Raw genomic sequence first — 13151 nt, 5'->3', positions numbered from 1 at the left:
TAGCACGTCATGCCTTGTGATAACCAATATCAATTCCAAATTTCTTTTTCATTTCATTTTCTACAAAGGCTGGTGTAACCTCTATCTTTTTGTCTCGAACATGTTCTATAATTTGTTCACTTATAAAATTTGATGTAGCATGCTTCTGATCTGATTTTCTTGCATCAACAGAGCATTCATGGATGTTGTGATATTTTATCACCCTGAAGAGTGTGGAATTTTTTATTCTGATAGCACGTACATTCCAACCACATTTGTCGACGATACATTTTAGCTCGTATCTCTTTGAACATGATCTAACAACAGTGAATTCAACTTTCTGGTTTATCTCCAAGCTGCAGAAAAATTTAGTCATGTTTTGTTTGTTCTTAAAAATTGATCCAACTCTTACTTTCTCAGGCAACGTATCGTGCCTAAGTATTTTACATAGTGGAGATTCTTTCAGCTTTCTCCTTACTCTTTTTCTTGTTTGCTGAGAAACACTAGAAGTTTCAGCAATTTCTTCAATTCTATCTGATGTTATCGGTATAAGCTCCATGTTTACTTCATCTTCGTTGTTGCTTATAATTGAAGAAGGTAACAAAAAACTTTCTTGAATAGTGTGTTGGTTGTCAATTTGCATTATTAGTTGTCCTTCTTCTTCTTGGTCATCGACAAACTGGTATGAATTTATTGGAGGAGCGGGTAATTGTTGCAGCATTATATAGTCTGAAGCAGATGTAACGTTAGAAGGTTGTTGCTCGTTGTCTACTTCCATTAGTGGTTGTCCTACTTCATGTTGATAATCAGCAAAAGGTTCTGAATCTATCGCATATGCAAGAGATTGTTTGAATGCTGCAGATTCGAAAGGTTGTATTTTTTCGATAACGAAATGGCAATTCTTGTAGGCTGAATCAGTTGTAAGCAAATGTATACAAGTACTGAGTTCTTCATCTGAAGTTATAAGCATTTCTTTGCTTGTATTTAGTTTGATATCAAACCATACTTTTAGTGCATATTTGGTTGAATCAATATTTATAACTTCACTAATTTTCTTCGGAAAGTATTGAATGATATGTGCATATTAAGTAGAACAAGTTTTGTATCATGACCCAAGTATTTGAAATCAGGAGTCCAACTCCCATTGAAAGTTATAACAACGCAAATCGAACTCATCCTGCAGATTCATGTTTAGTGGCAAGTATTAGAAAAGTGAACAGAAGAATTTTTAGGTTGTTTGTGCTGAAATTTTTACAAATGAACTAAATCACTTAAGCATCTTTTGCTGAAACTTTTTGGAAAAAGATATATGATATAATTAATGAATCCCGCATAGAAAACTTCAGCTTATTAAGTGCTGAAGTTTTTAGAAATAAGCTTAATAACTTCAGCATATCAGCTGAAGTTTTTTTGAAAAAGTTGTATGACAGGGATTCATGAATGCAGGGAAACAAACTTTAGCTCATTAAGTGCTGAAGATTTTAGAAATGAACTAAATAGCTTCAGCACATTGGGCTGAAGTTTTAGCAAATGAATTCAACAAACTTGAGCATGTTTCAGCATTAATTGCACAGTATACATGAGTAACCTACACAATTAAAGTAGTAATTATATTGCGTTGGGGGCATGTGTTAGTGTAATAATTACATTTCTATCACATTCATGCACACTTTTCATTAGACAACGTTTAAAAGTCATCTTTGCCTTTTCATATACCATGCAGAAGATTTTTCCCCCTATATAAGCACGCTATACCTTGTGAGTTTATTCACTTAAACACATATATTTTAGCAGACATAAAATACAAAAAGGAGAAAAATGGACGCTGTCATCAAGCAAATAGTGGAAGAAATCAAGCAAGACAATATAGAGGTTTTTGAGCTGAAACTGGATGAGCTCATAGGCAAGTACGACAGGGAGCTGGAAGAAATTAACAACAAGCTTGATACGCTTGTGATGTATGCAAGATTTGATAATCTTGCTGATGAAGATGTTCGTCCATCTAGTAGTGACGACGATGATGATGATGATAATATGCACGATTAATTTTTCTTTTTGTTATTTATGTAATTTAATTTGTCTTTTTTAATGTTTAATGAAATATTCAGTTTTTGTTTTAAGTTTTTTTGTGCGCTTTTTTAATATTAATTATATTCAAATTCGAAAAATAGCAAAGGAAATGAACTAAATAACTTCAGCAGGAATTAACAAAAACTAATCCGAAAATACAAAGTGCTTGATGAAAACTTCAAGCATGAACTAAAAATTCTTTTTAAACTTAGAAAATAACAGAGCAATTAACAAAAACTTATCCGAAAATTACATATTGCACGATAAAATATTAAGCATTTTTAGCAGATGAACTAAAAAAATTTAGCATACAAAAAATTATATGAAAAATATTTTACATATTCCTGAAAACATAAGCATTTTTTGGTATGAAGTTTTTCCAAAAAATGATAATAAAATACATAGTGCAGGAGGAAAACTTCAGCTCCATTTGCTGAAGTTTTTATACCCAGTGTAATAGGAAAACTTCAGCTCCTCCTGCTGAAGTTTTTAAATATTAACTAAAAAACTTCAGCAACTATGCTGAAGTTTTTTATGCAATATGAAATTTTAATTTATGTTTTTTTTACCCAGTGTAATAGAAAAACTTCAACTCTTCCTGCTGAAGTTTTTAAATATTAACTGAAAAACTTTAGCACCTATGCTGGAGTTTTTTGTGCAATATGTAATTTTAATTTATGTTTTATTTTTTTTACCCAGTGTAGGAGGAAAACTTCAGCTCATATTGCTGAAGTTTTTAAAGATTACGTAAAAAACTTCAGCAACTAATGCTTAAGTTTTGGTGCAAAATGAAATTTTGTGCAATATGAAAACTTCAGCTTGTTTTGTTGAATTTTTTAAATATGAACTAAATAACTTTAACTTGTTTAGCAAATAAACAATGATAACACTCATATAATGTTTTAATATAATTTTTTTTCGTTGTGTTATTTGCCAGCTCGTTTTGGTGAATTTTTTTAGATAACACTCATATAATGTTTTAATATAATTTTTTCTTTGTTGTGTTATTTGCAGCTCGTTTTGGTGAATTTTTTAGATATGAACTAAATAACTTCAGCTTGTTTAGCAAATAAACCAAAAATTTCAGCATATTTGTCGGATTAGAATGTTAGAATTCAACGTCAAACAGATTCAGAATGCAAATTTAGCATATCAGTGAAGTTCGTCAAACAACTTCAATCAATCAATCAGAAAACATATAATTCAAAAACTATTTTGAACTCTGAAGATGAATTTGAATACTTACAATGTATTTTGTAATTTTGAATTTGGAATTTGAATCTGGTTCAAATCTGCTTTGCGTGAGGCGATCTCAGGAGAGACGGATTGATGGAGGAGATATGGAATTTGAATCTGGGTATGCTTGATGCATCTTTTATATGTTTTGGAAGGGATATAATGGTCATATTATTACGGATTTTTTAGTAGTTGGTTACGAAATCAATAGTTTTTAAAAATAGTTTTACGAAATCAATGCAAATAAATGCATAAAATTCACGAAAGGGAGAGAAGAAACCGAAGAAATCGCATTTAAAGCGTAGTTGGTATACATACGAAATAGAATACGGAAATACAGTTAGCAAAGGAGTAGGTATAAAAGGTAAAGTAGAAGACTTTGGTCTCCATTATCGAGGAACATCGGAAGATTCCTTCATCTAGAGAGAGAAGCCAGTCGCGTTACGCGTCATCTTCTCATAAACACGCAATCGAACAGTCTTCGATCCTAAGGTTTTAAGTTTCAAGGTAAGTCACTCAGTCCTTGCACTCTCTTTCGTGATCGCCGTATTCTTTTTTTTTTCTTGTGTTTTTTTAAAAGGTAGAATTTCATGCGATCTTGTTGCTGAATTTTGTTCCTAATATACTTCAATTTCAGAGTTATATATCGGAAAAATTGATCTGCTTACCTGAATCTTAATTCAGCTCGCCGAAACTTGTACAAATTATTTCCTAGCAACTCTGCTGCACTTCGAATTGCTTTTTTTTTTTTACTATTAATTTGTGGGATGCTTTTCATGTAGTTTTCTCTCACGATAACAAATTTCCAATGACTATAGTCCATTACCGGTTGTCTATTTTGTTTGTTCGAGTCTCGTGGATACTTTTTAATTTCTCGATTTTTTTTTATATTAGTAAAACCCTAGCAATAGACTATATTAGGTATTTATGGTATCCCAGTAATCTATGGATTTAAATATAATTACATGGTTCCTGCAAGGTTAATCGATAAGAAGAAAACTTATGTATCGTTGTTGAGGTCATTCATTTGTGCTTCTTCTTTTGTTTTCGTTTTCAGTATAAGTCTGAGCCTGTTTAGCCGGAGACAGTGTAGAGGCAAGGATTTGAAGAATTTAAGCTAGGAAGTGTCGAAGGAGTGAGTTGCGTAAGATCTAATCGAAAATGAGTGACAACAATTTGTTGGATAAAGTCAGCGCCTTTGGGGAGCGCCTGAAGATTGGGGGATCGGAGGTTGGGCAAAAGATCACTGCTGGAATGAGCTCGATGAGTTTCAAGATGAAGGAACTTTTCCAAGGCCCAAATCAGGCTGATAAGCTTGTCGAGGAAGCCACAGCTGAAACTCTGGATGAACCTGATTGGGCTATGAATCTTGAGCTTTGTGACATGATTAATCACGATAGAATCAATAGTGTTGAACTGATTAGGGGCGTGAAGAAAAGGATAATGCTGAAGAGCCCCAGGATTCAGTACTTAGGGTTGGTGTTACTTGAAACTATTGCAAAGAATTGCGAGAAGGCGTTCTCCGAAATTGCTGCTGAGAGGGTTCTGGATGAGATGGTGAAGTTGATTGATGACCCTCAAACTGTTGTTAACAATCGGAACAAGGCCCTGGTGTTAATTGAAGCTTGGGGAGAATCATCGAGCGAGCTTCGCTATTTACCTGTGTATGAAGAGACTTACAAGGTATCATTACAGATGTTCAGTCTCACCTTCATTTCATAAAAATCTTAAGAAGTCAAATGTTCAGTTGTCTCTTTGTTTTTGTTGACTTGGCAAAATAGATTACTAGCCTGGACTTTTCTCTAATATACATCACCAACCGTCAAAGTACTACATTTTAGACAAGGGCATTGTAGCAAATACATGAATGATTCTTTCAGCAATGGAAGAGTAGATACATACTTTCTGATATTCATTTCTTCACATTCCTGTGTGATATCTCTGTCTTTTTGTTATTGTCTTAGAGTTTGAGATCCAGAGGGGTACGTTTTCCTGGTCGTGACCATGAAAGCCTAGCTCCGATCTTCACTCCTCCAAGAACAGTGTCAGCTGCAGAACCAGATGTTACTCTGGCACAGCAAATCCAACATGAAATTCCACGGGAGAACTTTTCAGCTGAACAGACAAAGGAGGCATTTGATGTGGCTAGAAATAGTGTAGAGCTTCTGACAACTGTTTTGTCCTCTTCACCTCAGCAGGATGCTCTGCAGGTACTTCTGTTTTATTCCTATCAACATGTCAATCTCAGGATCTGAAGATATCGTCTTAATACATTCTCAGGGTATCAGTGTGGACTATTATGTTGGGGAAACATTTGGGGTCTATCGTTGACTTTTGTGGTTTCGTGAAGTAAAATAGAGGAAAATTTTGTGTTGTGAGGAGAAATGCATTTTATGTCATATTAGGAAGCAGACACCATTAAGGCTGACCACAAACGAAAGTAGGACTGCTTTTTGAGATAGATGGAGAGTCATACTATTGACTAAATCAGTCAAGTTATATAATTGGCACATATGAGTTATTTAAGAGTTTTGAAACAGGTTTATAAAGGTTTGTCAGTGTTGTCAAAGGCGCGCTTAAGCCCTGAAGCGAGGCTCAAAACATGTTGAGCGCTTCGCCTCGCTTTGTGGGCGCTTCAGTGTCGTCATCAAGGCTTTAAGACATACTTTTCCTTGCCAATGAGCGTAATTCTAAAGAAGCGACACTAAACAATTGATATTTCACTATCGTAATTCTTTTTCAATTTCTTTGTCCATATATTTGTTATTCAAACTTATAACTATTAGTCTTGGACTACTTATCAAAAAAAAAAACTATTAGTCTTGGACTGCACATACATATTTGTATTTTTTTTCCATATGCGCCTTTCTTCATTAAAGCCCACACATTATTTGCGCTTTGCACTTAAAGCCCCAACGGACCTTAGAGCTTTTTTGCGCTTTTCGCCTTTCATAACACTGGGTTTTGTGTTATTTCACCCATTACTTTAATGTGTGGATGCTCAGGTTTTTTCTTTTCATATATATCAAAGCCAAACCTTTGGCAAGTCATTCTTACACGGGTAACTCCATATTAAAGTTCACATGCGAACCCAAAATCAGATTTTCCCTCATGAGTTGTCTAAGGGTTTCCAATGAAGTTTGATTTAAGATGTTTGTTCGATGCTCATATTCTTTTTTCCTGAGAACTGAGAAATCCTGAAGAGCAGCCTAGTGCACTAAGCTTCCGCTATGTGATGCACGATTTTGATATTCTGTGGATAGTGGGCCCGCCCCTCTATTTCTCCAATTAAATACCAAGCTTTGTCTGCAGTATGATTCGAACTGTGATATGCGCCTAACCCACACACTACTCGAATGCGCTCTTACCACTATAGCAAGACCTTGGATGCTCATGTTCTTCCACAAAATCAAAATATATTTTTGGTGTTAATAGTGGCAAATTTTTTAATATTTTGAAATGTGATCCTAAAATAGTTAGAATAAACATATAGTTTGAAGCTCAAACTCGATCATCCTTAGGGGATTTTGGTGTTCCTAGCCAATGAGCTCAAATTTTGCAAAATTTATGTCAGTCAAGCTCAAATTCAACTTAAAGATTCATTTTAATGTGCTTAGTTCATGTGTTACTCAAGCAAAGCTTAAACATCTAAAACTGGGGTTTTTTAATTTCATCTTTTTGTTATGTAATAATATCTTTCTAGCTTTGTGCTTTATGCATTTGTATATCATGCCCTCTAGGTCTGTGTAGCCTGTTTTCTATTAAGAAGTATCAAGTATAGCTGTATTCAAGTCCAAATGAGCTGGTTGGATTTGCAAAATTAGTGGTAAAATTGTTGCCCAGTACAAATACTTACATAGTGATGTTGTTTTATGCAACGAATTCACCTCTTGACCAATTGTCTGAGCAATGATTTATGGATTGCTAGTGTAAAATTAATCTTTATAATGGATACAGAGGATTTATATAGCAGATCCGAGCTCATCTGTGATTGACGTACAATTAATTTGATTGAGATCAACGTGAATTAATACAGAAGAGAAAGCGAAGAAGAATATGAATGGATGATGGCGATGTATAAAGATTCTGAGTTATGTTTGGAAGGAAAAATTGAACTACTGGACAATAATGAAGAACGAGACATCAATTTTTCTTGCTCTCATCTTTTTGTTCCAAAAACTTAATAAGAGTCAGTTATAAAAAAAATCCCCTTAAAGAAGTGTTATCCATTTAATGAGCGGAAAGGATTTACAGTATGTTAAAATTGTCAACTTACTGCAGCCATGTTAGCTGGTTTCTTGACATTGCAGTTGAAGATTTATGTTCAGTTTTCCAATGCAATAGTTGCTGTTTTTACCAATTAAGTTCTGAATGTTGGTGCTCTTATGACTAGCAGAGTTTAATAGCTGTTTAGGTTACTCGTGCATTTTTTAGTTGGTTTTTAGAATGCAGTTGAACACATTGTGCCCTCCAACCGGAGACCGAGTTGTTCTTTTCATTTAAAGCTTTCTCTTGCTATACTTGGTGCATTTAGTGTTGGAATGCTGTGATGGAATTATTGTTGCTTGTGCGTTTTGATGAGGGCCACTTCTTATTAGCGAGTGACATTCAGGTGTAGAGGAGATCAATTTAAAAAAATTCAAGCTTTCATGTCAGGGCAGAGATTCAATTTAGGATTGGAATATATGTTCTTTCCTGGTTAATAGTGTTTGAGCTTAATCTTCTGGATTAAAATAACTGAATATTAGAACCCATCGGACTAATGCATAGATAGAAAGATTTATCAAGCACTCCTGCAAGCAGGAATTTTAACCTGTTATAACGGTTTGCTAGATATTGGGAGGCTTAGTGTGTACTTGCACAATGTAATTTCATAAAATGGCATCTACATGGTGTAGCATTAAATACTTTCTTATTTATCTCGAAACAAGGAAAAGAATCATCAAGTACTTTAACTGTGCTTTTTTTGTGACCGTATATGTACTTGTATGTTGTTTTATAATGAGATCGAATGTTACTCTAAACCTTCAGGTAGTATTCCACTGGATATTATTGTAAGGTAGGGGTGGCAAACGGGCCGGTTGGGTCGGATATGGGACCGGTCGAAAACGAGCAATACAAAAACGGATAAATTATCCGACCCTATCCATACTTAATACGGATAAAAACGGGTTAACCATCGGATAATATGGATAGCCATATTATCCATGGCTTCTTGTATATGATCATTTCTGGGAGAATTTGTAGTCTCTCAAACTTGAGGAACTCCCAATTTGAGGCTTTACAAATGTAAAAGTTAAACCCATTAATTATCCATTTGTTATCCATTTTCTAAGTGGATAATATGGTGCTTATCTATATTTGACCCGTTTTTAAATAGTTCATTATCCAACCCATATTCTAATGGATAATATGGGTGGATAATTGTTTTCTTTTACTCATTTTGCCACCACTATTGTAAGTAGTGGCTTAAAAAGGCGGTGCAAGTCCTAGGTAAAGGAAAACTTTAGTATCGTGGTGCATAGTTTGTCGCCACTACGCATGTTATAAGATTGTTTGCAAGTGTGGTTATCATTTCTTTTCGTTGGTTTCTTAGTTTCTTCCTTCACATGGCTTTCTACAAAGGACATGTCTCTAGGTGCGTCATAGCACGTTGGTTTCTTAGTTTCTTCCTTCACATGGCTTTCTACAAAGGACATGTCTCTAGGTGCGTCATAGCACTTTGCTGGTAACTGGGTGCGCATTTTTAGCGGGTAGATATTATAATTTTGCTGGTTTGCAATTGAAATATGGCAAGATGTAGCTAATAGTTAGTAATTAGTATATGATTCTTTTGTTTTGACAACCGTGAGGGTCAACTTGCACGCACCTCAACTAATCCACGGGGTACCTGCTACCTCCCACCACCAGTATATATTTCTTTTATCATTAAGGTATTATGTTCCTTTCTTATTCCCTCCACATTGGTCTGTTTTATTTTACACTTTTATGAGGGGAAGAGTTGACAATGTTACTGTTTATTTGTTATGCGATTACATGGGGCTCATACGTTATTTTGGTGTTTAAGGATCAGAATAAGAAAAAGGGCCTTTTCTTTTTATAAGTAGAAAAAAAGGACCTTATTGAGAAGAGTAAAATAGGCCGCATACGACCTTAGGTGCAAAACAATTAGTGAGCCCAAAGTCTTTTTCTTATTATAGATGTTCATCAATTGCATGAATTGGATGAATGCTAGTGCTGTTTGACAGTCTGAAGTTCATAGCTAGCCTTCCATCACTTTGTGCCGAAATTTATGTTTGAGTTGACTGTCGTTGATGAGCTTTTCTTGAAGTGCTATAGCCTTTGTTTTTAATTAAAAAGCAAGTTTCTTAAAGTGCTATAGACTTGTGTGGACATTTTGAACAGGTGAATCTTAAATTAGTGATATGAGCAAATATTTAGATTTATAGATTAACCATAGGAGCTACCCTGCAAAACAGCGAAGACACTAGTCATGTCTCTATTCTCAAAGTAGTGGCCATCAGCTTGAGCTGCACTGTGATCGTGAAGATGTAGTAGGCTAGATTTTTGTTAAGTAACTCATTAATGGAAGTTCTTTTTTTTAAACCCCTCAACATTATTCCGTTTGGTCATCAGCATGCATATCTTTTCAGTGTCCAATTCTGCTTTCACGTTTCTCACCCCTCCTTTAGGAATTGGGTGTACTTTTACTATTTCTCTTATTATTTGAACCAGAGTTTGTCAAGGTTTTTATGGATTTCGATTATTTTGGATAACTATTGGCCAGATTTTGAAATATATTCTGGTATATGTTTCGTTGAAGGGGCTACTCAGAAAAGGCCACTATTTTTCTCCCCACTAATAGATGGAAAATGATTTTTGTGCCACCCCTTGTCACGCTGTTGCTGCATGATAGAGCAATCTCCTTAGAGAAATTCGCAGTTGTGGATTTAGCTCCTTGAATACCGGGGTCATATTCCTCTAATTTGTTGCCTACCTCTCAAATTTTTTTTTTTGCAGGATGACTTGTCAGCTACGCTAGTACAACAGTGTCGCCAGTCCCTCAATACTGTTCAGAGAATCATCGAGACTGCTGGAGATAATGAGGCCCTCCTTTTTGAAGCCCTGAATATAAATGATGAAGTTCAAAAGGCCCTTTCGAAGTATGACGAATTGAAGAAACCTATGGTTGTTTCATCAGAGCCAGAACCTGCCATGATTCCAGTTGCTGTGGAGCCCGATGAGTCCCCCCGTGCTGGAAAAGAAGATGCTCTGATCAGAAAACCATCAGGCTCCCGGTCTGCAGTCCACGGAGGAAATGATGATATGATGGATGATCTTGATGAGATGATTTTTGGTAAAAAAGTGGATGGCACATCTGAATCAAGACATGACACAAAGAAGCAGCAATCGCCAAAAGATGATCTCATCTCATTTTGAATTCCTTCCCGTGCACTTGACTTAATACTGGAATCCACAGGCTTTGGTGATGTTAATATCAGGCTTGTTCAATTTCTACCAACTCTTGTGCTTATGATTGAACCTTCATAAATGGATGTAGAACTTTGTTGATTTGGTCTCCACATATACCTGAATTACTTATAGTTTTAATGTCTGAACTTTGGGATTTAACTGCTTGAAAAAGATATACCCTGCTTGTTTTTCATGGATATTGGATGATATTTGTTCTTGATCTCGTGTCAGTGCTTTGAGACATGTCAGTAGTGACTCCATTTCAGTTGTTCTAGAACTTCCCTTTGAGAATTAAGATATATATTGGAGAATGTGGAAAATGTCCAAATATATCCTTGTACTATGAGAAAATGTTTAAATATATCTTTGCCATAAGACTTCAAATATAGGGACACTCTTCCGTGATTTGGGGCAACATATTAGATAGTATCAACACCTATTAAGGACATAAAATTAACATAAACATATCCTTAGTAATGTTCAATTAATCAATCGATGTCAATCCCTAGTTGGTCCAATACAAATTTGCTAAGTAGTGTTAGATTCAATATCTCAAGTCACTCAGGTTTGTACAACATGCGGTTAAATAGTCTTTTCACACAATTCAATCTTCATATGACGATCCGTTATCCTGTCCCACCATCCGTTTTTTTTTTTTTTTTTTTTTGTTCCTGCCATCTCAAGAAAACTAGTACACTTTATTTTCAATTTGTACATTCAATTAAGAAATGAACTTTCTTCAACTTACCTGTCACAAATACTAGTGTTGATGTCGTAGTGAATTGAAAGAGGAGGAGGTAGAGCAAGTTTTTTTTTTTTTTTTTTTTTTTTTTGTATTTAGTTGAATAGGTGAAAATATGTATTAATTAATCATGATTAAGTGAGATCAATTTATTTACAAACGCATGTTATGTATCTATTAGATGGTGATAGCAATCGGTGCGGATAAAATTTTATCGAGAAGAATTATATAACATCCAAAAAAGGCTAAAATTAACAAATAAGAAATAAGATATAAAGAATTAAAAGTAAAAAATAGACTACCTATTTGCTATTAAGCTTATCAAAGTGGAGGAGATGTACAGTGGCACAACCACCTTTGTTCATGGGGTGTCAATTGACACTCTTATACTGTGTAATTAGGTAATTTTTCCCCATATATATACTATTCCATATGTTAAATTTACTTAGCTTATTTATGTGTTTATTTTTTAATATTTTGAATCACCTTAATAAATATGTGCCTCCGCCACTAAACATATATATAACATTGTAAGACTATTATTGAAAATGGTAAATATACGTTAGAAAGCCAAACAAGACAATTATGAAACATATGTAGCTTACTGAAATCGATTAGTCTTTTTCAATGTTTAAGAAGAAAAAAAAAAAGTGACGAGAGACCACTAATCAAGTAAACCGAAATTACAAAAGAAAAAGAGAGTTTTTGACCTTTTTCATCCCTGTTGTTTCACCTCACCTTTCACTACATCCTTATAATAACCCACTTAACTAAAAACATCCCTTAGGTTTTCCTAATTTAACCAAGAACCTTCCGTTATCTTTTCCATCACTTTATAACGGAGCTTTCTTTTTCTCATGTGCACTTCATGTTTTCCACCGTAGAAAACTTTTTTGAAATTCTGTATCTGAAGCACTCTTGCATCACAAATGCGTCACAGATATTATTTGTAAAGAGTTGGGCTGGTTATAGAGAACGACTCTTATTTTCATCAGCAGGCTGCCAAATTAATTGTTCGTGAAATGCTTTACATTTTATAGTCACCCAAAACTAATTTACTCCACTAAGAGATTTATATTCTTTTTGAAGAAACTAACCCATTAATAAAACAACAGAAAAGATATTAACTTAGGGGTCGTTTGGTTTGAATACGGCTTATGTCGTGATAAGTTATATTGGTATAAGTTATGCTGGGAATGTCTTTTATCCATTGTTTGGTATGTTGTATTAAATATGACAATTGCATAATTTGTAAGAAGAATGTATAAGTTATACCGGTGTTAATTACCCCACCTTCTATAAGGTATAAGTTATCCCGGTGTTAATTTTAATCCTGGAATAACTTATGCCTGATTTGCTAACCAAACGAAGTATTAAGGTTGTATACGGTTGAGATCGAATGCCTTCGATCTAGATAATTGAGAGGTCGTCCAAAGTCCGAGTCCGGGTAAGACCAAGTTCGAGCTTGAGGGACCAGACCCGAGTTCGAAGGCGAAGCATGATGCATACCCGATGTCAGGTGTTCTCGACCTCGAAATAGTACTTTATGGATTTGTACCAGAACAAGTTAGATTTCTGCCACGTCCCCAAAGTCATGGCGCAAATCACAAAATATGATTGTATGACTCCGTACTAAGCGGTTAGACAGTTG

The 13151-nt window shown here is 34.8% G+C and overlaps 1 protein-coding gene across 2 annotated transcripts; it reads left to right on the top strand.

Moving 5' to 3' along the window:
- The first annotated feature begins 3566 nt into the window (after positions 1-3566).
- Positions 3567-10857, top strand: LOC107811951 (TOM1-like protein 1). 2 transcript variants are annotated; one of them, XM_016636941.2, is made up of 4 exons: positions 3567-3792; positions 4343-4968; positions 5250-5495; positions 10306-10857. In XM_016636941.2, exons 2-4 carry the CDS (start codon positions 4447-4449, stop codon positions 10723-10725), a joined length of 1188 nt encoding a protein of 395 aa, XP_016492427.1. In that variant the 5' UTR covers positions 3567-3792; positions 4343-4446; the 3' UTR covers positions 10726-10857. The 2 variants fall into 2 exon arrangements, with proteins under 2 accessions (XP_016492427.1, XP_016492429.1); XM_016636943.2 differs by lacking the exon at positions 3567-3792 and adding an exon at positions 3804-3865.
- Positions 10858-13151: the final 2294 nt, after the last annotated feature.

Source organism: Nicotiana tabacum, chromosome 6, assembly GCF_000715075.1.
Source record: "Nicotiana tabacum cultivar K326 chromosome 6, ASM71507v2, whole genome shotgun sequence".
NCBI lineage: Eukaryota > Viridiplantae > Streptophyta > Magnoliopsida > Solanales > Solanaceae > Nicotiana > Nicotiana tabacum.
Note: the sequence above shows the minus strand (reverse complement) of the source record. Positions and strands in the feature narration are given on the sequence as shown.